Source organism: Diadema setosum, chromosome 11 (assembly GCF_964275005.1).
Source record: "Diadema setosum chromosome 11, eeDiaSeto1, whole genome shotgun sequence".
Classification (NCBI taxonomy): domain Eukaryota; kingdom Metazoa; phylum Echinodermata; class Echinoidea; order Diadematoida; family Diadematidae; genus Diadema; species Diadema setosum.
Window position 1 is genome coordinate 7,262,573 of NC_092695.1, and position 27,710 is coordinate 7,290,282.

The 27,710-nt window shown below is 38.4% G+C and overlaps 1 protein-coding gene across 1 annotated transcript; it reads left to right on the forward strand.

The window, feature by feature from the left end:
* On the forward strand, positions 1 to 27,710 carry LOC140234740 (uncharacterized). The gene is made up of 23 exons (XM_072314780.1): positions 1 to 411; positions 3,902 to 4,000; positions 4,516 to 4,604; positions 5,416 to 5,505; positions 6,323 to 6,511; positions 7,391 to 7,480; positions 8,065 to 8,176; positions 11,164 to 11,229; positions 12,273 to 12,346; positions 13,140 to 13,240; positions 13,917 to 14,111; positions 14,750 to 14,969; positions 15,502 to 15,600; positions 16,173 to 16,346; positions 17,203 to 17,313; positions 18,113 to 18,286; positions 18,770 to 18,868; positions 19,612 to 19,892; positions 20,438 to 20,734; positions 21,281 to 21,337; positions 22,251 to 22,299; positions 22,887 to 23,063; positions 24,231 to 27,710. The coding sequence occupies exons 1-23, from the start codon at positions 366 to 368 to the stop codon at positions 24,390 to 24,392; spliced, it is 3,051 nt and encodes a 1,016-aa protein (XP_072170881.1). The 5' UTR covers positions 1 to 365; the 3' UTR covers positions 24,393 to 27,710.

The following is a 27,710-nucleotide window of genomic DNA, read 5'->3' on the forward strand; positions in this document are numbered from 1 at the left end:
CACACACACTCAATCAAAACACGTCCCTTGTAGATCGTACACAAAAGCACGTACAGCTAGCTCACTGATGATCATATACACGACGAAGATACATGGCCATATGGGCACGGTATACGGAACAACCATCCATAAAATCAAGGAGCTCTACTTGACGTCGACGACGGCCTGGCGGGGATTCAGACGAGATCAGATTAGAGACGCGCTATAATCTAACACTCCAGTCAATTTCACATTCTTACAGGAACTCGATCAAGTCAGTAAACAAAGGGAAATTAAACAGTATCTAACGTTAGATTTCCGGCCACTTCCCAATCAGCCAGCTCTCTTCTCCATCAGACACAAGAACATCGGTCATTGGATCAATCATGTCATTTTCGAAGTCCAGAGTGCAACGCTTCAATGAGAATACAGGTGAGAAGAATGCATGCAGAATGGGGGGGGGGGGGGGGGGCCTAGCTAGTTAACTTAACTTAAACGTCAGTAATACAGTAAGTCATGGCTTTCACTCAGTTTCACTTCACCCTAACTTTAACAATTAGTTGGCGGGATCCGGCGGGAGGGGGGGGGGGGGGTTGGTGGTGCTATAATTATAAACAAAGAGTTTCATTCTGCCCATTTTAAAACCGAAGTAAGATAAAAGTAAGACACAGAAATGTAGATTGTAGCAATGTAGGTAAGAAGTAGGAAAAGTTTAGAACAGAAATTAGTCCACCACTCCATTCACCGCCATTCATTTCCAGGGAGGACTTCTTTCAACCTCCATCATAGAATTTTAATCTAGACTTTGCACATAGATTAGTGGAGACGCACACGTAACACGCAGAACGAGAGGGGACTGATATCACAATTTGGCCCAGAACTTGCAGAAGGCATTATCGCGAAATAGAGCAGCGGACCCAGTTTGCGGCAGGTTAAAGGGTGTGTACAGTTCAGTTCGGGAAACCCACTCACAAGGGGGGCCCCTCCTTATAAGTAACCCGTCCCCCTTATAAGTAACCCCGTCCCCCTTATAAGTAACCCCCAGGGCACCCCTTATAAGGAGTCTCCATGCTTTTTTGCAATGCAACGCGAAAATGAAAGGACTGCGGCAATTCGCTTGATTATGTCCATAAAGCCTCACAAGTTTCCTAGTTACTCACGAAATTTGAGCAAAATCGGTTTGAGGCATCATATCTAAAATCATGGATTTAAATGCGATGTCAAATGACCCATGCGAACGCTGAAATGCGAGCGATTACTGGCGTGAGTGTCGCCAGGCGCGGCGCGGCAATGCTTGAGTGCAGACGTGGCGACTGAGTACGTACTCAGTCGCCACGTCTGCACTCAAGCATTGCCGCGCCGCCGCCCCTGGCGACACTCACGCCAGTAATCGCTCGCATATGGGTCGTTTGACATCGCATTTAAATCCATGATTTTAGGTATGATGCCTCAAACCGATTTTGCTCAAATTTCGTGAGTAACTAGGAAACTTGTGAAGCTTTATGGACATAATCAAGCGAATTGCCGCAGTCCTTTCATTTTCGCGTTGCATTGCAAAAAAGCGTGGAGACTCCTTATAAGGGGTGCCCCGGGGGTTACTTATAAGGGGGACGGGGTTACTTATAAGGGGGACGGGTTACTTATAAGGAGGGGCCCCCCTTGTGAGTGGGTTTCCCAAACTGAGTTCTGGTGGAGGTGAGGATTTAGCTTTTAACGTTTTGCGAGATATTCAGAAACCACTCTATGAGATGTCAAAGACAATGCAGTTCTAAGGGGTATTAAAAGTTTATTCGATGAAAATCGGTTTTGAAATTGCTGAGATATCCAAAAACAAGGTGAAACAAAGAGATCCTAATATAAAGTTGTGGTATGTCGCCTTTTATTTAATATTAGCACTTTTTTGGATATCTAAGCCATTTGAAAACCAATTTTCATCAAATAAAGGTTAAATCATTCTTAAAATTACCGGTACATGCTCTTTCATATTTCATAAGAGGCTTTTCATTGTCTCACTTAGGGATGTTTAAAACATGAATCCCACCTCAACCAGTACTGTACAGTCCCTTTAAGGCCTTTTCAAGGGTATTTAGACTAGAAGAAACTAGGCCTAGAATTCTAGTAGTATTCTGGTAAAACAGGCAACAGAAATTATTATCATTATTATTATTTTTTTTTTTTTTTTATTGGAAGAGATACCGAAGGCCTTTTGACACTGCATCATAATTTTGTATAGTGGACAATTACCCTAACTTACTCATAATAATCAATTTTATGCAGAAAATTTGCAACCACCAAGAGGACCTGGTTTGCGGCTACCTAGCAGGGGGGTCCAGTTTGCAGCACCTCGCACAAAAATGTCCCCTGATTTCTTCAAACATTAAAATTTTGCAAAAAGCAAACATTTTTTGATGGTCCAACTACATGTAATTTTCAGCTTGTTAGTTCACACTTTATTTGGATTCATTATCTCGATCCTTCACGATTTCATGGTTTTTCAAGATCGCATGTATTTCATCAATTTCCACCCATTTTGACATGTAAAATAGTGCTACATTGTATGTGTGTAAATCCCATAGGGGTGCCGCAAACCGGACCCATCCCTGACACTTTGGTCACTGTTGCAATCCTCAAAACTGACAAAGGAAATGAATTTTAGAATATTTAACACAGTTACACAAGGAATCCTTACCATGCCAGGCCTCTTTTCATAGTAAGATTTTGTATCTACAAACAAGGGATGATGGTGGTTGCCTAGCAACATAACAAAATCTTAATGTTTTGCTAAGAAAGTCATACTTTTTGAAAAACAGTGTGACACAGACGGTTTAAATTAGAATGATGAAGGCCATCATCCGAGTTATTTCATGATTCTGGTATCAAAAGAAAGCTCTTCAGTTGCTCTTCAAACAAAACAATTTAGAAAAAAAAAATACCCTTTTACTTTTGAAGATATGGTTAGATATTCCTAGGGGTGCCGCAAAGTGGACCCCTGCAGCAAACTGGTGCCCCGACTCTAGTCCACCACTCCATTCACTGCCATTCATTTTGTCATAGCCGGGGACTTCTTTCAACCTCCATAGACTTTGCACATAGTGGAGATGCACATGCAGAACGAGAGGGAACCGATATTACGAATACGATTTGGCCGAACAGAACACTGGATCTGAAGTCTTTTGGTAGTCTAGATAGATACTAAATAATAATCCCAAGGCATTGCCATTGGATCATTTTTGACCACGTACTGCACATACCACCTATAGGCCTATACCTATACGCACGCACAATATAGAAATAGATTCTAGTGTGCAGTGAACACGAGGTTCCTTTTAGATAGGTGCCGCCTCTCTGTGTGTGTACGAGCCACTAGGCGAGTACGCAGTGGGCACCATCTAAAAAGATACCGAGCATCCACTGCACTTTAGACGATACATTGTCGCACAACGGAGCAAGTGTGCTAATACTGCTATTTCCTTTATAAAATAGCAAGTTTTGATGAATACCCCCCCCCCCCCCCCCCCCCGCTAAAAACAAACAAAACAGAAACGGCATTATACACAATGAATGATAGACAAATTTCAACACGATAACGCCAGTAATGGCAGTCTTATTAGTAAAGGCCACCTCACACTGCAATTCTTGGGATACGATAGGATGTACATGTAGCATAGCAAGCGTTCGGTTAGGTTAGGTCAAATACATGATGAATGATAGACAAACTCGATGCGATGTCATGAGCGTGGTATATCACTTTTATTATACACCATGGTTTCTGTTTTATTGTAATCGTGCCCACTTGAGTTATGATAATTAAAATAATAATTAACATTAATGTCAATTTCTAACCAGATTGTCCCATTTAGACTATATTGTGCAGCATCCGGACTATTTCTCATTTTGAGTATTTGATATCTTATGTTTTTAGGTTGTGCACCTGCTGTGGGGAGTTACAACATTAATTCAGAGAGGAAGATTAACGTGGCTGCTATGGTTGAGAAAACTGAGAGATTCAAGGATGTCAAAGGTGAGAGGTCATAATAACTCAGAAATTCCAGAAATCAAACAAATTAAATGAGTTAGTAGTACAAACTGTATTATATATTGATAACAGCAATAGTGATCACTTTTGACATAATTCACTGATGTCCCGTTGGCGCAGTTGTTATTGTTCTCATATATCTCAAATACACATCACAATCTATAAACCTTTCCAAGTTTAATGCTCATTTCTAATATCTTTTGATGACTGTTTCTGCAAAAAGAGAACACGGCAATGTTATTCTGTCCTGGAAAAAGAGGTAAACACTATGATAAATAACATTAGTTTTGTGGTATCTTTAAAGTCCAAATCAATGTGATAATATTGTAAAACAACAACAACAATGGGTAAGTTTCAAAAGTTTGTATCATTGAGGAAATCTTACTGATCCATCTTTACTAATGAATGATTTTCTCATGAATCATATTGAAGCAAATATTTATTCTTATTTCATCAGTTTTTCATCAATTCACACTCTTTTGACAATCTCAAAATTGTAGATACCTGTGCCAGCTCAGCAGACTCCACCCTGTCGCAAAGCTCATCTATGGGTGAACTTCGGACTCCAAGCAAGGTGAACATGTCCATGGTGAGTGTAAAATATTCACCTCGCAGGATTTGAATTTTGATTCATCATGGAGCTACAAACAGATTCATGATGCTACTGCAGCAAATTCCTTGCTCGGCAGTTACATATTTTATATCTTACTTGATTCTCACAAGATCTGCATTCATAGATGCCTAAGCACCCACAAGCAACTTTTTGTGCATACACATTTATGGAATTTGTGTCCGTCTACCCTCACAGGAAATGTAGTTACTCTAAACTTTCTTAATGCTTTGAAGAGGTATAACTGAATTTATTCACAGATTTTGCATCATATGATGACCAAGGTAAAATCTTGTATGAATGCTGTGGTCATTGAGGGTCAAAGAACTTGATGAAAAATGGTTTAATTTCAGTAATCTCTCACCGCTTTGAGGTGGAATCAACAAAGCTATATCCAGACTCTAGTGCATCATGCAGCAGATGATACTTGTATCAAGCTTATATGTACAGCAATACTTTCAACTCAATGTCTTTTTCTTTTGTTCTTTTCCCCTGAGATTATTTCAGAGTGGTTTTGCTTCCTTTGTGACTTAAAGATGTGTGCTTTGTATAGGTCACTTATGTCCATCTCATTCATATGAAATATTCAGTTGACTTTCATTTGATTTTCACAAGCAGAAATTGCCATTATTGCTTTATGTTCAAATGATTATCATATGAAATTCAAATTTGTAACCTTGAACACCCTGAAAAAAAAAAAGTAAATCAAGTCTCCACGAAAGTAAACAAAGCTCCAGTGACTTATGTATAACTGCGGAACATTTCTTTCTTTCTTTCTTTTTTTCATCAGGTTCCTGGGTCTGAGAGGAGGAGGAGGATAGGGAGCAACAAGATGCCATCCCAGGCAGAAAATGGGAAAATCAAGGAACTTGAAACAAAGGTAAATGTTTGTGTATGATCTCGAGGGTGGGCTGTGATACAAAAATGGATGATTAGGCGCGTGAAGCCCTGTATGCATCATGTTTAAGGTCATGAAGAGCTGGTGTCCCTTCTGTATTATAAAGACTACCTGATGTAGATGAGCTGATCATGAACAACTAGTGTATTACACTAGTTGTTCATGATCAGCTCATCTATATCAAGTAGTTTTTACAGTGGTGCCTCTGTCAAATGACCAGGATGCTACTTTGAAGTTCTCATGGACTGACTCACAGTATGGACTCCTCATATCCAGGGGTACAAAAACTCTTATCATGTTGTCTAATTTGTTCTCAACTCTTACTTCCATGCTGCTGATATTTATTTTACCCATGTCATTCAAAATAAGTCGCACTCAGCTTCTGATTAATTACTCCCCTTCACAAGTGCTTGTCTCTGTTTGCAAATCACAGTGAGAGATCTCAGGCAATACTATGTTTGTGATAGCTTGTAATAATCATATAATGACAGTGTTGACTCCTAGGACACCATGCACCATAAACCAATTCACATCACCTTGTCATTTTGGTAATGTGGGATCATTACATCTGATATCATAGCAAAACAGATTTTAAAAAAATCCCACACAAAAACATTTAAGATAAAAAGGGGAAAGCATCTTTTTGAAAAGGCTTGGTTTGTTTTGTTGGTTTTGTTCTATACATGACAGACAAGTATGCTGGGTGTAAGGGTATACAGTCAGTGAGATATCACTGGTATTTCTCTTTGGATGATTTTTGTGTGCGTGTTGCCTCAATGTCTCAATTTCTGCTTCTCAGATCAAGCACCTGCAACAGCAGGAGGCTGAGATGGGGCGCAACCTGGGCCAGGCCCGGGACAAGCTGGGCAAGGTGGAGGCAAAGCTCCAGGCAGCCATCAAGGAGAAGAGCCAGCTCAAGGCCCAGCTCGCCAAGTCCGAGAAGCAGGTCCTGGAACTCTCCCGCTCCAAGGACGTCCTGCGAAACAAGGTACGTGGCAGGGACAATCATTTTTCTTGATCTGCCTATCTGAGGTGACTCCCATTATTTCAAAGTCCTTGGGACCAGAAGTTTTCCTTTGTTTTATTGAAATTTCATTATAGCTTAACAAATAAAGACTATAGATGTATATAGAGAATAATTTTGGAAACTGAATTTCTACTTATTCGTGATAAGAAAATTTTGTTCTGTATTTGTTATAATGGGAGTACACTGTATGTATCTGGCAGTAATCTTGATGTGAATCTTCTTGGGGCAGACTTTGATGCCATTCAGTTTCAGTTTCCAGAGTTACTTTGTACATAACTAGCAGTTATCTTGATGTGATATCTGCTTGCAGACGTTGGTGCCATACAGTACACTTGCAAATGTCATGTCACATATTACCAACATTACTTTTTTTTTTTTGTAGAATCTTACAGAAGAATCTTGAAGGCTCCATTATGAAATTTGCCTAAAAAAATATAAACCCATTCTCATTACTTACAAAATATTCTGTGATGTTTTTCCTGACTTCCTAAATAGAACAGATTTACTCTATATGCATAGAGCACTATTTAGTCAAAGAGGTGTGGAAAGAACCTTGTCATTAGGGGAGTTTAATGTCGGTATGAAAGGTTTGCTTTTATTGCAAAAGACTGAGGATTTTATCTTCAGTGCACGTTCATGACTTCCATTCACTCTGTTTGAGTGTGCACTTTCTTGCCCCTTGCATATATTACAGTAGAAGAATGTGAGAAGTACAGAATGTAAAGTGCAAGACTTGCAACCAAGCAGCACTTTTTGCTCATCAGCACATCATCTTGTTTCAATTGTCTTGTGTGTATGAAACATTAGTATGTATTTCTCTTTTAAATTATTTTCCCTCAGATTGAAACCCTGGAGAATACTCAAGCCAGACACAACAGTACCTCAGATGAGATAGAAACGGTTAAGCAGCAGTTGCGGAAAAAAGATGCGGTTAGTTGCACATCATTTCTGCAAAAATTTCTCACAAGTGATATCATTAATTCAAAGTTAATGTAGCCAATATCCATTGGAGATAACATCTCATATTGTACAAACATGTTGATTATCAGCCAATTTTTAACACTTGATATGAGACATTTCTGGATATTGTCACAGATACTATAGAGTAACAAATAGAGAAGTTCAAAGTTCATGTAGCATATATCCATCAGGGGTAACATTTCATATTGCACAAAAAATGATTCATTTCTAATTTCAAAACTAAAGAGCTTGTTAATTTTCAGATGAGTGCCTCTGACCATGATCCATTGATGTGAAATGTCATCGATGAACTGAAGCTTACTCTCCCTGAAAAAGAATGTCAGCGTCCATAAAGGCAACTACATCTGTGTCCTTGTCAACACAAGCTATTGCTTGCACTTTACAAGTAATATGGATAAATTATACAAAGCCTACAGCAGGTTTTTTTGTGACACTGGCATTTTGCTTCAATTTACAATTTTGCTTTGATGTTTTTGCATTGTGGTTTCCTGTTGTTTGTTATGTCTATAAAACATTTTTTCCCCTCACCACAGGAATTTGATAAGATCCAGTCCGAGCTGACCTGCAAGGTCCAGTCCCTACAGGCAGACCTCACCGCAGCACACACCACCATCCAGGCACTCAAGGAAAGCAAACAAGCCCTTGGTAAGGATCAATTCCCCCCCCCCCCAAAAAAAAAAAAAAAGAGAGAGAGAGAGAGAGAGAAAGAGAGATGTAATTGCCTTAACCGTTATCACTCAGTCTGTAATAGAGGCAAATTTTGGTAACTTACCATCATCATAACATTTAATAGCATCAGAAAAATAAAGCAATTCACTGCACTGACACAAATGTGTATTTTGTTTTTTCTTTTCCCTTTTTAAAAAATATTTCTGTGTAAGGTGAAGCTTGCTTGGCTAGGACATAACAAACCTAATATAATTCAAAGGCTGACCTCCTGCATTGTTTTCTCACAGAAACCTGCTTCTGAATTTATACACTGTTTGAAAAGTTGTCACACTGACGATACCATATAAACTATATTTTCAGTAAAGACTTCTTTCCTCATAGGATATCAGTTTTGATGTACATGCAAACAAAAGAAAACCCAGTTTGTCATTATTGTAAGGTTTCTTAGGACTACATTTCCTGTTTTCCCTTCCAAGTGTTCATTTTCTGCATTTCTGTAAGCTTCTATATCTTGCTTCTTGCTTGTCTTTTCTTATTTGTGTTTATCAACCACCTTTATTCTGTTTGCTATTATTTGCTCACTTTCCTCTGTTTTATTCTTCTCTCCTCTTCTCTTTGTTTTTGTTTTTTTCACCACATTTTGGTTCACAATCATTCATTTATGTAGGAAAAAAAGATTTCAGCCATGCTGCTGAAGGAGATCCATGTTATAATATTACATAATCCAGAATAAAACAGTTTCAACTGCAAGAGACTATCAAGGAATTTATGAAATAGATGCATAATCAGAAGAAATGTAACTCTGAATTCATCAAAAAACAAAAGCAATAGTTGCAAATGACTTTTTGCCACGTTATGATGCTGGCAGCACCCTTTATCAATAGACATGTAGTCATATGCAAGAGTCATTTCTGAAACAACTTTTTTTTTTTTTTGGTCATGATTACACCCGAATGTCTGAAATATCTGGTGATTTTAAACAAACTGTACCACTCAAGTCATACACATATCACAGAATCAGATTGTAAATAAAGAATAATCTTGAACTTAGCACACATTTCAGTGTCAGAACTCTCGTCATTTTGAAATCTGCAGGCACATCCACTAAAGAATCTGGTTCCTGTGTGAAGGTTACGATAAGGAAATTGCAACAGCAACCTCATTTCAACATAATGATATTCCAGACTAGGAACTCTCTTGTCAAACATGGCTATAGAAAGGAAGTTATATATGTTGCATATACAGGGTTATATACCTAATTGATATACAAGTATCCTATGACTAATACAAGGTCACATTCCGCCCCTACACCTTTTTCTTCAAAATGCAAATGCGCTAGGCATCAGTGTCTATATCCTCATTAAAGTAGCATGCTACACTGATCAATCAGTTATGATGTTTGCTCCAGCAGTCAATAGAAAGTGATATTTGCATAGTAAAACAAAATAATGGCTTCAGCGTTTGAAATTTGGCATTCTTGGATTGTATAGTTTTAACAGCAATAATGCACACTGCAACACTGTCACAAAGATAATGCTTTTATGGATTAATACATTACAGTTATCATGGCATAAAACTAATGGCAAATGCAATGAAAAGTGAGCTATAATATGACATGAAAATACATTTTTTGCTTAACAGAAGCATGCATGCTTTCAATATAGTTTCAACATTTGATCATTGGTTGTAATCAAGCCAATTGAATCTTTCAGCCATATCGCAATTAGTTTTATTTTAGTTTTGATTTTAGAATGACATGTTTATTTACAGTAAAGCATATATATATATCACAGGGCTCCACACTAACTTTTATTTTTGGTGGCCCAAAGGCAAACATCCGACCTTTTTTGGTGGCCCAATCAGGCCACCAAATTCTTCATTTCTGAAATTTTGGTGGCCCGATGTGCATTTTTGGTGGCCCTGGACCACCGGGCCACTGTCAGTGTCGAGCCCTGTATATCATCTACCAGCTATCATCCATGTACTACCGCACCGTTTACTCCTTGTCTCTTACTCTCTTGATTCTTTCTTGTATTGTCCACATCTAACACATGCACTCAAAAACTGAGGAACTGTTTCTACACAAAGTGAAAAAAAATGTTGGAGAATTATCATACAGAGACAAAATTGTGTCTGAATGTTGAATCTGTGATCCCAATATTGAAATGGAGCACGACATGTATCAATTAATCTGAAATCATCAAAGAAAAAAGATCCAAAAGACTAGTGGATACAGGACAAGATTACAGATGCAAAAATGAGAGGAGAACTCAACCGCTAGATTAGATGGTAGTCAGGAAATATTTATCAGGTACCTTTGAAAGGTGAGTTTCATTGCCTAAAAGGCACTGTTAATTGTGCACTTGGTGGATTCTATTGATGAATCTTGTGTCCCTTCAGTAACGTGCTTTCCACTTTGATATAGAGGCTTATTTTCACAAAGATATTTGAAGAGTAGAATTGTTACCACAGTATGTGAGGATAATGACTAGTTTGTTGCCATGTTACAACTACTTACTGTGACAGAGTGAGCAATTCACATACATGCAAATCATTCTTGATCCTATTGGCAAGCAAACTGATTTCGTTTAAAACAACAACAAACATGTCGTCTTCTGGATTATATTATGTGTTTGTTGAATTTACTTTGGAAGTAGGTCTGAAACACATGCAGCTACTGAACGGCATTAGTAATATATCCATCCTTGTATGCAAATTTTCTGTTTAATTCCATGGTAATGTCTCGGCTGGTTTAGGTTTTCCCCAATAATGGTTTGTTGTTGGACACATCAACATTTATCTTAACATGTGATCTATTTTCCATGTAAAGAAAAAGATGGATTATTATGTTTGTTTGTGAGACTATGCTTGATAAATGTGTATGAAGAAGAGGAGTATTGAACGTATTTATACAGACCCAATGTTATACACACTGAATGGTATGTTGCTATCACACCTTACAGAGCAAACTAATGAGGAAATCAGGAAGCATGGCGATGGTATTGAGGATGAAATTAGACAGCTTCAAGGTGAGTGTAAATTATGGTATAATCGCCCTTAGGTTTGGTATAACAAGATGTTTTAATATTTTGCTGGTTCAGATGATCTCCAAATGCAAGAATTCCAATCAGGACAAAGATTCAGTATTAGCTTGAAACTTGCATTTTATCATTTTGTTCTATAAATAGCTGAGACATTTTACGCAATGAGGTCCTAAACGGTCATTGTAAAGAGGCCTATCTGACATTTTGTTCTCAATTGTATTTCATTCAGAGTATAGCAAAAGTGTGTGCTGACTCAGTTCTCAGGCTTTTGCTACTATTGTACAATTTTGATGGATCACTACAATCTTAGCTAGTACCATCTCTATAAAGACAAGGGATTTATGCCCATTTTATACAACGTCCAAGTAGATCCTTGTAATTTGATTGGAGGATTGTTGGTGATGTGATATTAAATAAGTACTCCATTCAACGTGCAGTGCAATTTTGGTTCTATTTTTGCGTGCAGCTTGGTTCGATTTTTTCGTTCTATTCCACGGTTCAAGAAATTGTACGGTACTGCGTGTACTGTGTGTTGCATATTGAGGATCGCATGCAGCTAGCGCAGATACGTGTGCGGTACATGCATGCGCGTACATAGGCCTACGTAGTGCTAGTGTACGTGTATGAGCGCTAGTATAGCTGTGACCTGTATCTACACTGATTGCACAAGCCAGAAAGAGAATCGCAGTGGATCCGCATGTAAGTATGGCTATATTTTTCATACATATATAGACTTCTAGGCCTACTTAGACCAAAAAGATCTACTTGGACGTTGTATAAATCAAATAGTGTATGGTCTTTACTCGTGCAATGGAACGAGATTTCGCACTCGTGACCATTCACTATTTGTATAACAGTTTATAGCATTTCACATATGACGCGGACTCTTTCATGACATCAATGTAATTTGGCTTTTTACATGAATTGAGACATTTGAGGTGATGTCTATCTTTATAGGCTTAGATGTAATTACACACTTGACACAGACATGTTTTGCTATTTGTCTCCGTTTTGATACGTGCCCTCAGAACTGGTTGACTGTCTCAGGAAAGAAAACAGACAGTTGCAAGAAAATGTGGGCCAGCTTGAAGATCAATGTCAGGTAATTACATACTTACTCCCTTCAAAGTTAGAAATAAAATGTTGAAATATTTGCTGTAGTAGTTTTTTTTTTTTCTCAGAAATGTGTCTGTTGAAATACAGCTTGATATACAGAGCAGACATATTATGAAATATGGTAAGCAATTTTTACACTATTTTGTATTTGCCACCATAAAGCAGAAGTTATGTTGCAATTATAGGTTGACTCATTATAGGCCTTTGTTGATGAGTAGAATTTTTTCGTTTTAATTTTTTTTTTTTCTTATCTTCTGGATGCGTCATTCTTCATATTTGTTCTCCTCTCAGATCAGGGTTGTAAATATTGATATACTGTTGGAGACCAAAACTGTCTTAAGCAAGTACCATACTCAGAAAATAGTTTTTAGGTCACTTGGGAAATTGGTGATTGTAATACAACTTATATAGCAGGCTTGTCTGCCTCTGGTTTACCTTATCTCATACTAAAACACTTGAATAAGGCTAAATCAATTATGTAGTATGTTCAGCTCCCTTGAGCTATACATGTGCGTTACTTAGTGATTATTTTTCATTTATTGCTATGTACTTCCGTGTTATGAGGGGATTCATAATTGTAGCATGTTGGGTTAACTGAATGAATATATGACCTGATATCCACTTCCCTGGGCCATGCTTGTGCACGAGTCTTTTTTCTTTTTTTAATGTTACTTTTCATTGAGTTACCAGTCAGGCTTTTAGGAGTGGGTTCATGAATGTAATATGTTTGATATGCAACATTAATACTTCTGTTTGATGTGTGCATGCTGCAACCCCAGGCTTGTGAAAAGGTGGAGGAGTCGCTGAGACACAACTTGTCTGACACAGAGTCCAGGCTCCACACGTCCATGGCAGTTGTCTCAACCCTAGAGCAAGAAAAGTGAGTCCCTGTCGAATATGACTGGTCTCTACACACAATTCAGAATTCTGCTTGCCCCCATTGGGGCAAGTAAGTTTGGGATGTTGCACAATATACTTGTTGCCCTAAGTGAGGATGCCTCATAATTCTTTCCTGTGACTGGCCTGCATAGAATATTTCCCTGCCAGGGGCCGTATCAGATGGGATACTAGCTATATATCCCTGAAAGAGTATGCATTGTCCCCATCTCTTGGTTTGGGGTAAACATGAGCCCGAGGGCATCATTGCCTAAGATTGATTTAAGGATTCAAAGAAATTGTCTCTCTTTCAAGTCAGACATCAGAATAATTCTTCTGTAGATGTTTAGAAAACAGTCAGAGAGCTACATAGGATGTATGACCTGGAGATTGACATCATACACAGCTGGCTAAAATCCCATGTGTGAAAACAACTGACTCGATATGTTCTGATAGGGACAGCTGGAGGGAGGACTACTTGTTGCCAGTTTCTGTCAGCATCCTGTGGTCTTTGTGCAAAGTATGTTTTACTTACAGGCATCGTACACAAATAAGCAGAAAATTTCTTTTGTAATTGTTGTTTCTATATCATGTATGAGTCCAAAAGCATAATTTCCAGCTAAAAAAAAAATAAAAAATCGGTCACAAACTCCTATTTTTCTGTGCTTCAATTTTGCCAGAACTCAGCTGAGTGAAGGGCTAGCTCAGGCTGAGGCCAGCACCGCCACCCTCAGGGAGCAGGAATCGGCCCTCAAGGAGCAGCTGTCCAGACTAGAAGGGGAGCTGTCGGCCGCCCTGGAGAAGCACGAGGAGGAGGAAGAGAAGAGAAAAGAGGCCGAGAAAGAGACGGAGAATGTCAAGGCAGAACTGGAAAGGTCAGATACAATATGGTAGCTGTGGGATGGCCTGGCTTCTAATAATGATTTCAAACAGAAGCTTTAATCTCAATAGCTCAAAATGAAGACAATTCCACAGAAATTTAATTCTTTATGATAAGTACTTTATCATGACTTGTCATTGGCTTATGTTAAGGGTAATATTCCCCTGCTTTCTGAAAAAGGTAGGTCAAGGGATCTTTCATCATGCTTAAAGAATGAAAATTTGTTGAATTCTTTTTATATGTTCTTCAGATCGTTGTCCGGTGGTGATGTCACAAGCTGTTGTCATAAAAAACCTTGACAAGATTTAAAACTTTCGAATTTATTGTCCGATATTCGTGAAACTTCACTTTTGTGTTCTGAATATATTGCACTGCATTCACTTATTCCCACAAATATATTTGGATATCACTCCCCTTTAGAGCATATCTTCCAGATGTACAAGTCCAGGAATACCTTCTCCTAAACACATTGACTTGTTATCTTAAATCAATGTGATGATGTTGGGAGGCCTTTTTTAGCCACAACTAACCAATCGCGCGAACCTCCTTTGGACTTTGCATACTGGTACACATTTGTAAATGCATGATCCTACTTTTAAAGTTTTTCTTTCTTTGATTCAATCTTTGTCACAGGACCGAGTCTAGTACCAACGAGAGTCTGCGGCAGATGAGTGACAAGTACCAGTCCCTTGAGGCAATCCTGGCCCAGACTGAGGCAGACTTGGCCTGGGAGGGGGACACCCACAAGACCCAGCTGGCTGCGGCCGAAGCCATTAGCCAACAGAGGGCGGCAGAGTGCGAGACGCTGCAGATCCAGAACAAAGATCTCATCCACGCCTACAACATGGAGAAGGTAGACATTTTTTCTTTTCAAAATTCCTTTGTTGATCAGAGAATCAATACTATATGACTCAAAAAGCAAAAAATGAAATCTACCATCCACATCAGTAAAGTCTGATCTGTCTGAGATCATGGTACGTATAGTTGAATATATTTGTCTAAAACAAAAAACAAAAAACTTATCCCATGTTCACTTAGTCAGCAAGCTAGCTGTGTATGTACAAAAAATTTCATAGATAAGCAGTTAGCAGGGCTCAATTAGGAGGGCTAAAACAAGGCCACATTTTCCCAGTGGAAAAAAAGGCTTACCCAGAGATTTTAGGCTAATTGCAGAAGGAGGCCTGCATGGAAACAACTTAAAATGATTTAAAAAAAAATAATCTGACATCTGTAATTCCATCACACTTATTCAGCAATGTATTTGTGAAGAGTTTGTCATCCTTTTTTATTTGAAATCTGTTAGTTTTCTTCCTGATCAAGACTTTAAAAAAGATGACGAAAATAAACATGCTTTGAATCGATTCCACATTTATTTCTGTGTGCAGGAACAGTCCGACTTGCTGCAGCAACAGGTGGATGATTTGAAGAAGGACAAGGAGGAGATGGAACGGATTGAACAAAGAGTGAAGACACAGGAAGAGAATGTGAGAATTGTCATCATACCTTTCCTTCTCTCTCTCTTTCTTTTCCCTTCCCTCCATCCACTTGGTATATTGTCTTCTCCCCATGTCCATATTCTCCCTTTACTGTAATTTTTCTCAGTACACATTCTTAAGGTTAGAAGCAGTATGTATATGCAGCCATAGGACGAAGCATGTTGTCAATATGTGTGCATTGATAATTAAATCATAATGACCAGATTGTAATGATGATGTTCATTGTGGAGGTGGTGATAATGGTATAATAACAGTGTTGAGAATGGCGATAATCATAGTTATTATCACAGTGCTTAACTATTCTTGTTCCTTAATTCTTTGGTCTGTTAATTACTTTCAATCGCTGTCCTTATACTGTGAAATCTATAGAAACCACCCTATTAAGTGTCATTCGGACTGTTTTGAAAGCTGATGAAAACAATGAGAATATCTGCAAGTTGCATGATCATCATAGTCAAGTTCTTACCATGCCCAATAAAGTGCTTTGGTCCTGGGCCAATAGTTGTGAATGTATATAATTGAACCTTTCCCCTTCCCCATCCCTGGGCTGCTGCATGCAGTGGGGTGAGATGAGAGCAACTCGCCTGGAGCTAGTGGAGCGTCTAGAGGAGCTGGAGAGAGAGAAGCATGAGGCGGAGGAAGAGACGAGAACCCTGGAGCAACGCCACCATGAGCAACAGCTCCTCTTTCAGACGGAGAAAACACAGCTGTCTGCTGCCCTCAGTGTTGAGAAGGTCAGTACTTTGTCTCTAAAATGGGAGAGTTTATCATGTTTAACAAAGAGATTCTTATTTTCATTCATGTGTATGTGTGTTGCTGTACAAAGTTTATAAGCTTCATTATTTCAGACTTCGATCATACACGTCACATTTAATCTTACCACAGAAAGCCACAATTTCAGCTCTAAACACCGTACCAAAATTGTTTGTCAATAGCAGATGACAGGTAAACACATACTTTGATTTTTTTCCCTTAATCTTGTTTGATTGCTGAAGGCATCTTCCATGTGCTGAAAGACAAAAGAGACTACTCCACAAGGAAAATTTGACCATGGTAACATGACTTGAATGTGGTGATAGTTCTGTATCATATGCTGTCATTTTTAGCAGCAGGTGATTCTATGTCTCTTTGAGACACCCTTATAATGCCCTGTGAAGAGGCTGTCATCTGTAACTTTCTGGCAACCACGGTACTTGATACATGTTTGTGTTTTTCATGGAAGTATCAATGGATATAAAATTGACAAACAGCATTTAATTTAGCATCTCCATAGATTCTTTTTAATTGCGGTGAGTACTGCGTCAGTTCTCCAAGGATGTTATTTGAAGTATTAGTACCATAAAAGCTGTTATTTTCGCGAGGGTTTAATTTTTGCAAATTTAACAGCACACAACAATATTGCAAACAGATAGAAATCAGTGCTTGTTTATGATAGCCTAGGCATCAAATCCCGAAAGCAAATCTCGCCAAATTGTCTGTGACCTCTTCATTTGCAAAAATATCTCCATGCGAAAATAACAACTTTTACAGTCACGATGTGAGATCATAGATGGATCAACCACCTCTCTTTTACCTCTCTTTACCCCACAGGAACAGGTAGACTACCTGCAGAAGCAGCTGGAGGAACTTGGCCGTGAGATGGAGGATGAGATGGAGGAAGTCTGTGGTCTGAATGACAAGCTGAAGAGACAGGAGGATCAGGTGAGGCCCAGTGGGAGATGGGAGGTTTAAAGGGATGGTACAGTTTCGGTTGAGATGGGGCTACAGGTTTCCAACGTTTCTCGATGATGTTTTTTTTTTAGATAATGAGAAACCTCTTATGAAACATAAAAGAGCATATGATTCTAAGAGGAAGTTTATTTGATGAAAATTTGTTTTGAAATAACTGAGATATACAAAACAAAGCAATCCAAATAAAAGATGGGACTCGATCACCTTTTATTAGGATTGCTTTGTTTAACTTTGTTTTTCGATATCTCAGCCATTCCAAAAACGATTTTCATCAAATGAATTTTGAATTCCTTTTAGAATTATATACTCTTCAACATTTCATAAAGTGGTTTGTAAGTATCTTGCAAAAAATGAAAGGCTGGATCCTCACATCAAGCAATACTGTACAATCCCTTTAGGGCCATATATCCCTTTTGCAAATGTCACAAAATTTTGTGTGGTCGAAGAACAATGTCATCGTGTATCAAATCTTACAGTGATACACCTCAGAGTTTGTTTATTTGTTTTCTCCAATTAATGAAAAACTAAATCAATGTCACTCAAAAAGTACACTCCCTTTTTGTACCGAGAATACCACTGGGATTTTTTTTCTGGGGTCCAAATAAAGCCACTGGAAATGTATCTATAGTAGTCTCCCACTCCATCATAACAAAGTTTCCACCTTTATTATTCTGAGGCAAGATCTGAGTTACATGGATGGATATGTCTCACTTTCTTTCTCCCTAAACAATTCTTTCTTCTTTTTTTTTCATCTATGTTTGGTACATAGATTGAAGCCATGCAATCAGAGAAGGAAGAATTGCAGACAAAGTGTGACACACTCTCAGAGGAGAAGGCAAAGACGCAGGAAGCTCTCAGGGACTCTGAAGCAACCAGGGAGAGTGACAGGTGGACTTTTGACCTGGACAAGAAGACACTGCAGACAGAGCTTAGTAGAGAACAGGTACATACAAAGCATTCTGGTTTCATGATTGATGTATGTCACTAATGCTGGCATTGAGTTGATGATATTGGTACCCATTGCATACAGTTCAGATTTGTTTTTATATTTCTTTCTCTTTTTTTATTTGTTGAGTTATGCAGTTATTCATCCAGTAATTAATATAATTCATTCATTCACTATTCTATTCACTCTTTCATTCATCCATCCATCCATCCATCCATCCACCTATCTATCTTCTGCTATCTAACTTCTGCTAGTTAAACAGGGTAATCCATCATGAGGTTGTCTTGCATTTTGTTCATTTAGATGTAGACATATATGTACATTTTGATTTGTGTGATATGAAACCAAAGCCCATGGTGGTTTTGTTTGAATGTTTTCCTTTTATAGAAGACGGACAAGACAGCTTGATATACATAATGAATGACTTGATATCATCTAAACCTTTTTCAACTTGGGTATTTGTCTGTCTGCTATTCATAGGAGAAGGTAGAGAGTCTTGAGACACAGTTGAGAGAGCTGACTGCAGACCTTGAGGATCTGAGCAGCATCGAGAGCAGGATCAGCAAGCAGGAGGGAACTGTGAGTAGTAGCCTGTGATACATCCCTCTTTACTGTACTCATTCATTCAGTCAATGTACATGAGAACTCACTGCTGTTTAAAGGAATACCAGCACTGTAAAAGGGGAATACTGCACAGCACTGAAATTTGCACTCAGCTGGAATATTGCGGAAAGAGTAAACACACATGTAATTTTGTAGATATCAACATTTTGTGCTAAAATAATCTCATCTGCAAAAATACTATTGCATGAAGTTTGCTGAAGTTCCCGCAGATTAAAAAAAAAAAATATTAGTAATAATACCAAAATGAAAGTTTCTGGTTTTATGCATAGCATATAAACAGGAGTAATGGTGAATTCATTTACATATTTGTAACAATTTTCACATAATAGTAATCATTTTGTCAATAAAAACTGTTAAATGTTATATGGCATTTTGAAGATATTCACATATTTGTATTATACACCACAATATACAAAGAATTGATATTACAAAAAAAAAAAAGAAAAGAACCTTGATCAAACAACAGATCATCTGTATCCTGCAAAAAAACTGCATGACTCGTGAACCAATACCAACCACACCGCCGAAGGGCGCGTTACATCGGAAGATGCTTCTCTCACCGCCTTGTTGATGAACAAAAGTGGATAGAGCTAATGATCAAATTGAATAGAACTTATTTATCATTTGATGCCCCTCTCCTTAAACTGACATTAAAGTTGCATAATTCCCTCCCCTTTTTTTTTTTCAATCCACCCAAGGTGGAGGACATCAAGCTCGAAAAAGATAGACTCCAGGCAGCCCTGAAACTCTCTGAGAGCAGACAGAGCAGTGCAGAGCAGGCCCTTGCACTGGCACAATCTGAGAAAAAGACTGTTGAGGCAAGTCTAGAGGAGCAGAGGGAGGTGACTGATAGTCTCCGCCAGAGGCTGAAGGACAGCGAGAAGGGCAAAGAGAGTCTAACCAGGCAGGTGGAGCTTATGGAGGCAGCCAAGAAGAAGCTGAGTGCAGACTTGCTGGCAGGCCAGCAGCAGATAAACAGGTGCGCAGTGTGAATGGTTTGAATTAAAAATGCAGTATGTTTTCATTATTTTTTATTTTTCACAAATCTATTGCTACACATTCTTGCGCACACATCCTTGTACAATGTATGTCCACGTACAACATGTCTATCTTGCATATCTTGTTTGATACATATTAAAGGCGAAGTTTGCATTACAGAATGATTGGTGGGTTGGAAATGATCTGATAGCTGAGTGGAACGGAAGCAGTTGGAGTCAGATTATTGTGATACAAGTTAGAATAATTTTGTTTCACAGGTTTATGAAGTCTTTCCTATTCTTTGAGAGCTAATAAGCTTGGATATATTGTCGCTTACACTTTGATCATATTAAGTCAAGACAAATGTTTTCAGAGCCTCATATTTTCATATGATTAGCTACTTCAGAATATGTGTAATGCCCACAATATAAGTGCATGACTTATCAATAACTGCTTACATTCTTCTTTTGAAAAAAAGAAACAATTAGATATGTCCCCCTGCACTTCTTATTCACCAATTGCCATCAATATTTCCTGTCCAAGCAGGCTCGAATGTGATGCCGCCTCAGCCAAAAAAGAGAGTGCTGCCTTGAGAGAGCGGCTCCAGAGTTGCGAGACAGAGTGGGCAGCCCTCAAGCAAGATCTGGAGGAGGCATGTCTGCACCAGAGGCAGGAGTTCGGCCGCCGCTTAGTGGACACCCAGACCAGGCTCTCCCAGAAAGAGGCCGATCTGGACCGGCTCCGGGAGGACCACGAGGCCAAGGTGGGCCAGATGCGGGCCCGGCTAGAAGAACGGATCCAGGAACTGGAGGAGAGGGCCTTCAAGTTGCAGGAAAATGCAGAGTGAGTCGGAAATGAATGTGCAGTATAGTTGTAGCTCTGTTTGGCAATCTTTTAGCTATAATCTCTAGACAGTATTTGTTAAACAGCAAAGGAAAGAGTTTTACAGGAGGTAATTTGCAACTGTTTCTCTGTTCATATATTGCTGAATAATTATTCTGTTTCTGTAACAACTTATGCAGAGGATCCAGTAAAATCGTAACTGCCTTAACATATGCCATTTGGATATGCCCTTTTACCTTCTAATATACAGAGTAATATACAGAGGAATATATACAGAATAAAATATGTTAAGAGAAGTAGAAAATTTCAATTAATGATATGATAGATTATTTAGGTGTTCATATCATTAAAATCATTGACAGTTATTGAAGAAGTAAAAAAGTGAAAGTGAAAACAATCACGCATTTCTGTTTTTAATGGATTTACATTGCGCAAAAATGCACACAAATGTTAAGACAACAAAATATTCTGTGTTTATGACAGTCTTTTTTCTGTTGGTATGACAAATAGTAGTTTTATGATCTATCAATGATTCTAATCTTTCAGCAATCACCAGTGTGTTGATGAGGAGATGATGCTAATGCTGAAGGACGATGCTGAGAGGTAATGGACTCCAAACCAGTCTACCCAATTTTTCTCTGCAGTGAGATATTAGCGAGCTTCAGATCTGCGATGCAGACATGAAGATGACGGTTGCATTGACCATTCTCCTCTCTCGATCCCTGCATCATGTTACAAAGTAGCTTTAGATTTCGCAAAGACGCAGCCATTATACAAAGTAAAATAGCGCCCCCATATGTTTTTTATCATAATGACGTCAAGTAGCTCTCTGCGTCGTGAATTTGAATGGACGCTAAAATGGCCCAGAACCATCATGAAAACTCAGACGATGCGAGATCGATTTTGATAAGAGTTCTTGCGAATGTGCGAACATTTTTTTTTCCTCTTAACATCTGTGTCGAAGATGTAAAGCTCCCTATTATTACCTCTAAGGCCTTTCATGTACACCATTTCCCGACTCTCTATACCATCTCTCCACCCCTCTTGCCCCACCAATAGAAACCTTTGCTTTCTCTGATCGTTATTACATACGAAGCCCGAGTCAGAGCATTACAACTTTTAATTGTATACCATGTCACAAATAATCCCACCATATTTCCTGCTTCATTAGGCAGAATTAAAAAGGGTGCTTTAGTAATAAGCAGTCAGCTTTTTTTGTGTAAATGTTATGTCTGCATTTTGTATGAAACTCATAGATTGAGTACTGGTAGCGATCAGTAAGGTGGGATGTTTTGCAGTGTGTGGGTAATTGATGAAACTAAGAAGTGAGTTTATTACTGATTGTTCCATTGGCCAATGCTTGATGACAGAGGTTAATGGAAATGGAACAGTGTGATAACGACTTGTTTCCTTCCAATAGCTGTGTGTACATATGAATACTACTATTTAATGTGTGCAGCTCTATTCCATGGCTTGTTTTACCTATGACTCATGTTTGTTTTAACGTCTTTTTCAGTTGGAAGGCAAAGTTTGAGGAACTCATGGAAAAGATAGCTCCTTTTCAGGTAAGTTTGCAGATTAACTTGCTAGTAAACTTTCATATTCTACTGTCAAATCGTTCTTTTCTTATCGTATTATAGCATATCATTGTCAGCATTTTCAATTCAAATTTCAATTGGGTAATGATGAAAATGTGAAATATTAGCCAGAACTGCATGCCGACATGCAGTATGAAATCTGAGAATGTATCCGATCATGGGTGCTGTGTGTTTTATGATTGATAATCAAGAAATCGGGCCATAGCAGTATCCACTGATTTTGTGCGCGAGAGTGACTCGCATGCAGCTTGTTGGGAAATATGATTGCTAGAGCATGATTGATCATCATGTAATGGTCTACCTACCTATTTCTGAGCAGGGCGGACTCTTCATGAATATAGAAGTCATATGCATATGATCAAAATTATTTTACCTGTTTCATCTCAAAATACTTCTAAACGACTCATCATCCTAGCAAATTGCATCAGCCAGACAAGTTTCTAGGTAGACCCCGTCGATATATTGCAAGTAAATTCCAAACGGTGGGAGATGAGTTTTGAGCCCTACTGAGAACTATGTCTTGCCCTTAACCCCCGTCCCCTGTGTGCAACCAGGATCAGCTAGACCAGTTTGAGGCCGAGCGGAGACTGCTGCTTAGCCGCAACGATGCAGCCGAGAGCGAGGTCAACAAGCTGAGCCGGGACTACGCCAAGCTCCTTGGCCACCAGAACCAGAAGCAGAAGATCCACCACATCATGAAGATTAAGGAGGAGAACATTGATCTCAAGAAGGTAGAGACTCTCATGGACCAATCCCTCTGTCACTCTAACCCAATCACTTATCAAGCGACTACTGTAAAAGTTGAAATTTTCACGGTGTTGAAATTTTCGCGCATTTCGCGCAACCTGAAACTAGCGCAAAAATAAAAGCACGCGAATATGTTTGCTTGCCATATGTTCCAGTAGTTGCTTCCGTGGAATTGAAAACACGCGAAACTCTTCTAACCCTGCTGAATGCGAAAAATTAGTCGCGTGAAAATATCCACTTTTACAGTATGTTCAAAAGTTGCACTAAAACACACTACTGTACGAGCTGAAATTTTCGCGGTGGTTTTATTTTCGCGAATTTCGCGAATCGCCTTTGAATCGCGAAAATAACAACGCGCGATAATAGCTAAGCTCAGTCAGACCCTCGCAACTGCGAAATTAACAACACGCGAAAATGTCCTCCAAGTAGCAATTCGCGAAAATATCTGTACGCGAAAATTTCAGCTCGTACAGTAGTCTGTGCAAAATTTCTTGCACGTACCAGGCATTATATTTTTATATCAATAATGACATTCAAATTCAAAGTTACGTAAATGTTTGCAGCAACATCATAATTCCCGTATAGTGTTCATGATTGCACTGGTTATAATGATTGGTTCTTCGTTGATGATGAAAATGATAACAATAGAAACAATAGTGTAAAGGGTGATGGTAGTAGTGTTGGTAGTGGTAATGATAATGACAGTGATAATGATGTTGATGGTACAGTGCACTCCCGCTATAATGAACACAGTTATAATGAAATTCCGCTTACAACGAAGTAAGAATTCAGGCTGCAACATTATCCGCTCTATCTTTTTATTGTTTATTTGTACGCTTATAACAAAATTCCGATATAACAAAAGAAAACTGTCTGTCCCATAGACTTCGTTATAATGGGAGTCCACTTTATTGGCTATGGAGATGATGATGATGCAGTAAATGATGATGGTGATAGAAGTTGTATCTACATTGCTGACAGCTTCAATCATAGGATCGATAATGTTAAGAAAGATGATTAAAATTACATTTAATTGATGCCAGTGATGATAGCCTTGGGTTGTCCATCATTGAAGAAAGCTGTGTTAATGAAAGTGAAGATAATGACAACTCCACACACCGTGTCCATCTCTCCCATGTCCTGTGACGCAGGAGGTTGCCAAGCTACGAGAGGAGACCACCAAGCAGACCCGCTCTATCCGCCAGCTGAAGGACAAGTTGGACAGAGCGGAAGGACGCAGGAAGTTTGACCCGTCCACTGCCTTCAGCCACGGGAAGGAGAACAAAACACCGCTTGCTCAGAGGAACATCTAACTCTCATCTGTGCTGGGAAAAAAAAAAGTGATCTTGCCAGCTGTGTGCTGCTACTGCTGTCCAGCAACTGCACAAGCCAAGGTCATTAGTGCTGCTAATTAGGCATTACAGAAACAATGGAACATGAGCAACTAAGATGTGGTGGGTAAGAAGAAACTGAAGTTCGTCTGGCAAAAGGTATTCAGGGACGCACTCCACAAAGCTTGACAATTGGAAGAATGAGTAGATGTAGCTCTTGGGCATGACTTGTGAATCTGATGATGCTTGGAATCTGTGTACCAGTTCTCCTGAATACCAAATTCATTTCTTTTTCCCTGATTTCAGTTGTGATTGTCATAATAATCGGTGCAATTTCTGCAAGAACATTGCATGTTTGATTGACAGAAAACAGTAGGATTTCATGACAAACACCTGAGGGGAACTAATAGAATGGATCTTGTCTGATACAACTGCAAAAATTTGAGCAGAAAATAGGAAAACAAAGAACTGCAAAAACAAAGATTGCTTTGTTGTAATGAGAGTTTGAAGTTGGTAAGCAGATTGCTGATGCACATATTATGCAACATTGCTTTGATTTCATTGAAGGATCAATACAGAAATAATGACGTTGGAACACCAATGCAACTCAATATAGTCTTATGAGGACTTTGTGGTGAGCAATGTATATAAGCAACTTTTGCCAAATGTATACCCCGGAAGAAGTTGTAGAAGACTAAGTGTCATATACTGTAAAAGTGGAAATTTTCGCGGTGTTGAAATTTTCGCGCATTTCGCGCAACCAGAAACTAGTCTGAAAATAAAAGCACGCGAATATTTTTGCTTGCCATATGTTCCTATACTTGGTGTCTTGATTCCGTGGAATTAAAAACACGCGAAACTCTTTCATACCCGGCCAAGCACGAAAAATTAGTCGCGCAAAAATATCCACTTTTACAGTATCTGTATATCTTTTGAAGAAAATTATGTGTGCCTGCAGTATTTTGTGCAACAGGAGATGAACAAATGTTCAGTTCCTGCAATATATTCACTTAGTGATATTGTCAGTCCCCAAAATCAGGGATCAAATTATCATCAAAATTAAGACCCCATCCGTGATAAAGATTTATTACTTGTCAACTGTCTGGTTTGTAATACAGAAACCAAAGAAATGGATCAAATCATTACACTTTATACTCAACCACTGTTTAGAAAAAAAAAGGATTGATGTACATTTCTGTAAACATGTTCAAGCTTGGAATGAAATTGATTTGGAGATGAAATCTATGAAATATAACCCTGATACCTCATGTTTTTTTACTTTCTCAATCTCTGTTGCCCTTAAATGATCCTTGTGCTATGACTGCCAACTGTGAAGCAGAATGACAGAAACTCTGACATTGTACAATGTTACACCCTACTGGTGCTTTAAATAGCTGACGCTGACGTAGTTCTGTATTGTGTGCATATTTTTCATTCCAAACTAAGCATTCCATTACGTCAGTCCCCACGGCTGCTTGTGTTAACATTGGTTCCTTTAAGTGAAAAAAAGGGGCAATATTACAACGCATCACTAATTAGCAGAGAAAACTTTGAATGGATTGATGAAAACAAAACAAGCTGACTCTTGCATCCCATTGTTGCATGATTTTTTTTTTTTTCTGAAAAAGCTTTGTTTGCAGCATATATTGCAGAGTGTCATGGGTAATGCACAATTTACCATCAATTTTCCAGAATGAAGAATCCGAGTTCATTGTATTACAATGAAAAAAAGAAAGAAATTACAAACTAAAAAAACAAATGAAGATCAACAAAGAAACACACAAGTGTATAGGAAGGCATGAATCAAGTCACAAACACATAATAAACATAGGTGTCAATGTTTGGGAAATTATGAGCAGTTGTGCAATGAATTGTGCTTGAAATTGGTCATGCATCAATAATGAATAGAAATACATTGTACTAAATGTGTGGTGTGTGTACCGCAGATCAGTGTCAAAGTTATGTTGTCAACATTTCTGTACAAATTCTAGTCGTATGTGTGTTTTAAAAGTTCTCAACAAATCGGTTGCATTCATTGACCAAATATTTGTATCCAAGGTACGTGTATGAATTCTATGGAGTAGGAGTATATGTAATTGCCCAAGGAACTAGAAAAAGTTGAGTTTCTTCGATATGGCAGAACCTCAGCATGATCACAGTATCTTATGATTTTGTAATCTGAAATGTAGATACTCATGAATGTTTGGGGATGGCCCTTCAAGATTACGATGAAAAATATATACCAGGTACAGATATATCATGCATTATATTTGTATTATACCCCTTGCTACATCATTATGTGTTACATCCATGTTGTTAAGTAATTCATGATTGTGGTGTATGTTTCCTTCGTGACTAATACAATAAGCATTACAGAGACACACTCTACAGAACCAGCGAAATTTATGTCCGGAAACAAGAACTTGTGAAAACTGAAGTTAGTGGAAACTGTTCCATTTCATTCTGGAAGTAGGGAATTGTTATATGTGTTTTTAATCTTCTTCTTGTACCAAGCACTCTATTGTTTGTCCTACTCTCTGTTCCTGTGCTGTATCGTAAATTTTATCTTTCTTCAAATTAATGATTATTGCGTGGAGTTGTTCTTATTGCAACTGATTGACAAATTTGTAAACTTATAAAAACAATGTGACACATTCATTAGTTTGAAAAAAAAAAAAAAGAGAGGATTTTCCGTTGCTACAAAGGGATCAGAACAATGACTGGCTACTAGGCAGAAGCTCGGTAGTCCAGTGGATATGATTCCTGTTTAGCATTCAGAAGGTCACAGGTTCAAATCCCACCCGAATATGTATGCCAAAGATTTTTTTTAGCATGGCTACTCCTATAACACCAAATTTTTAGTGTATATTTACATCGATGAAGGGCAAATTGTCAATCAGTTGCAAAAATGTAATATTTATTCTGATCAATTCTCCCAACAGTTGAGGTTCATAGATGCAAAACCTGTTCTAGTCTTATTTCCATCATGGGTTTATTCTCTCCATCATTATGTACAAAGAAAGCATAAAATATAATATTTTCTGTCACTGTAAACTGTGTTCATATTTTACTCTATTGCAATTTCAATGAGAAAAAAGAATCACAGGCATTATACAAATTTAGAGAATCATTCCAGTTCAAAGTGTGTGTTTGCAGTATGCAAGCATATGACACATTTCTTGTCTTGTGTGTTAAATGTACTTTTGTAAGTGATTCGTTGCACAATAATGTACAAATTGCCATGTTGAGAGTACACATTGCATATATTGTAAATAAAGATTTTTGTTTTGTGTTACTACA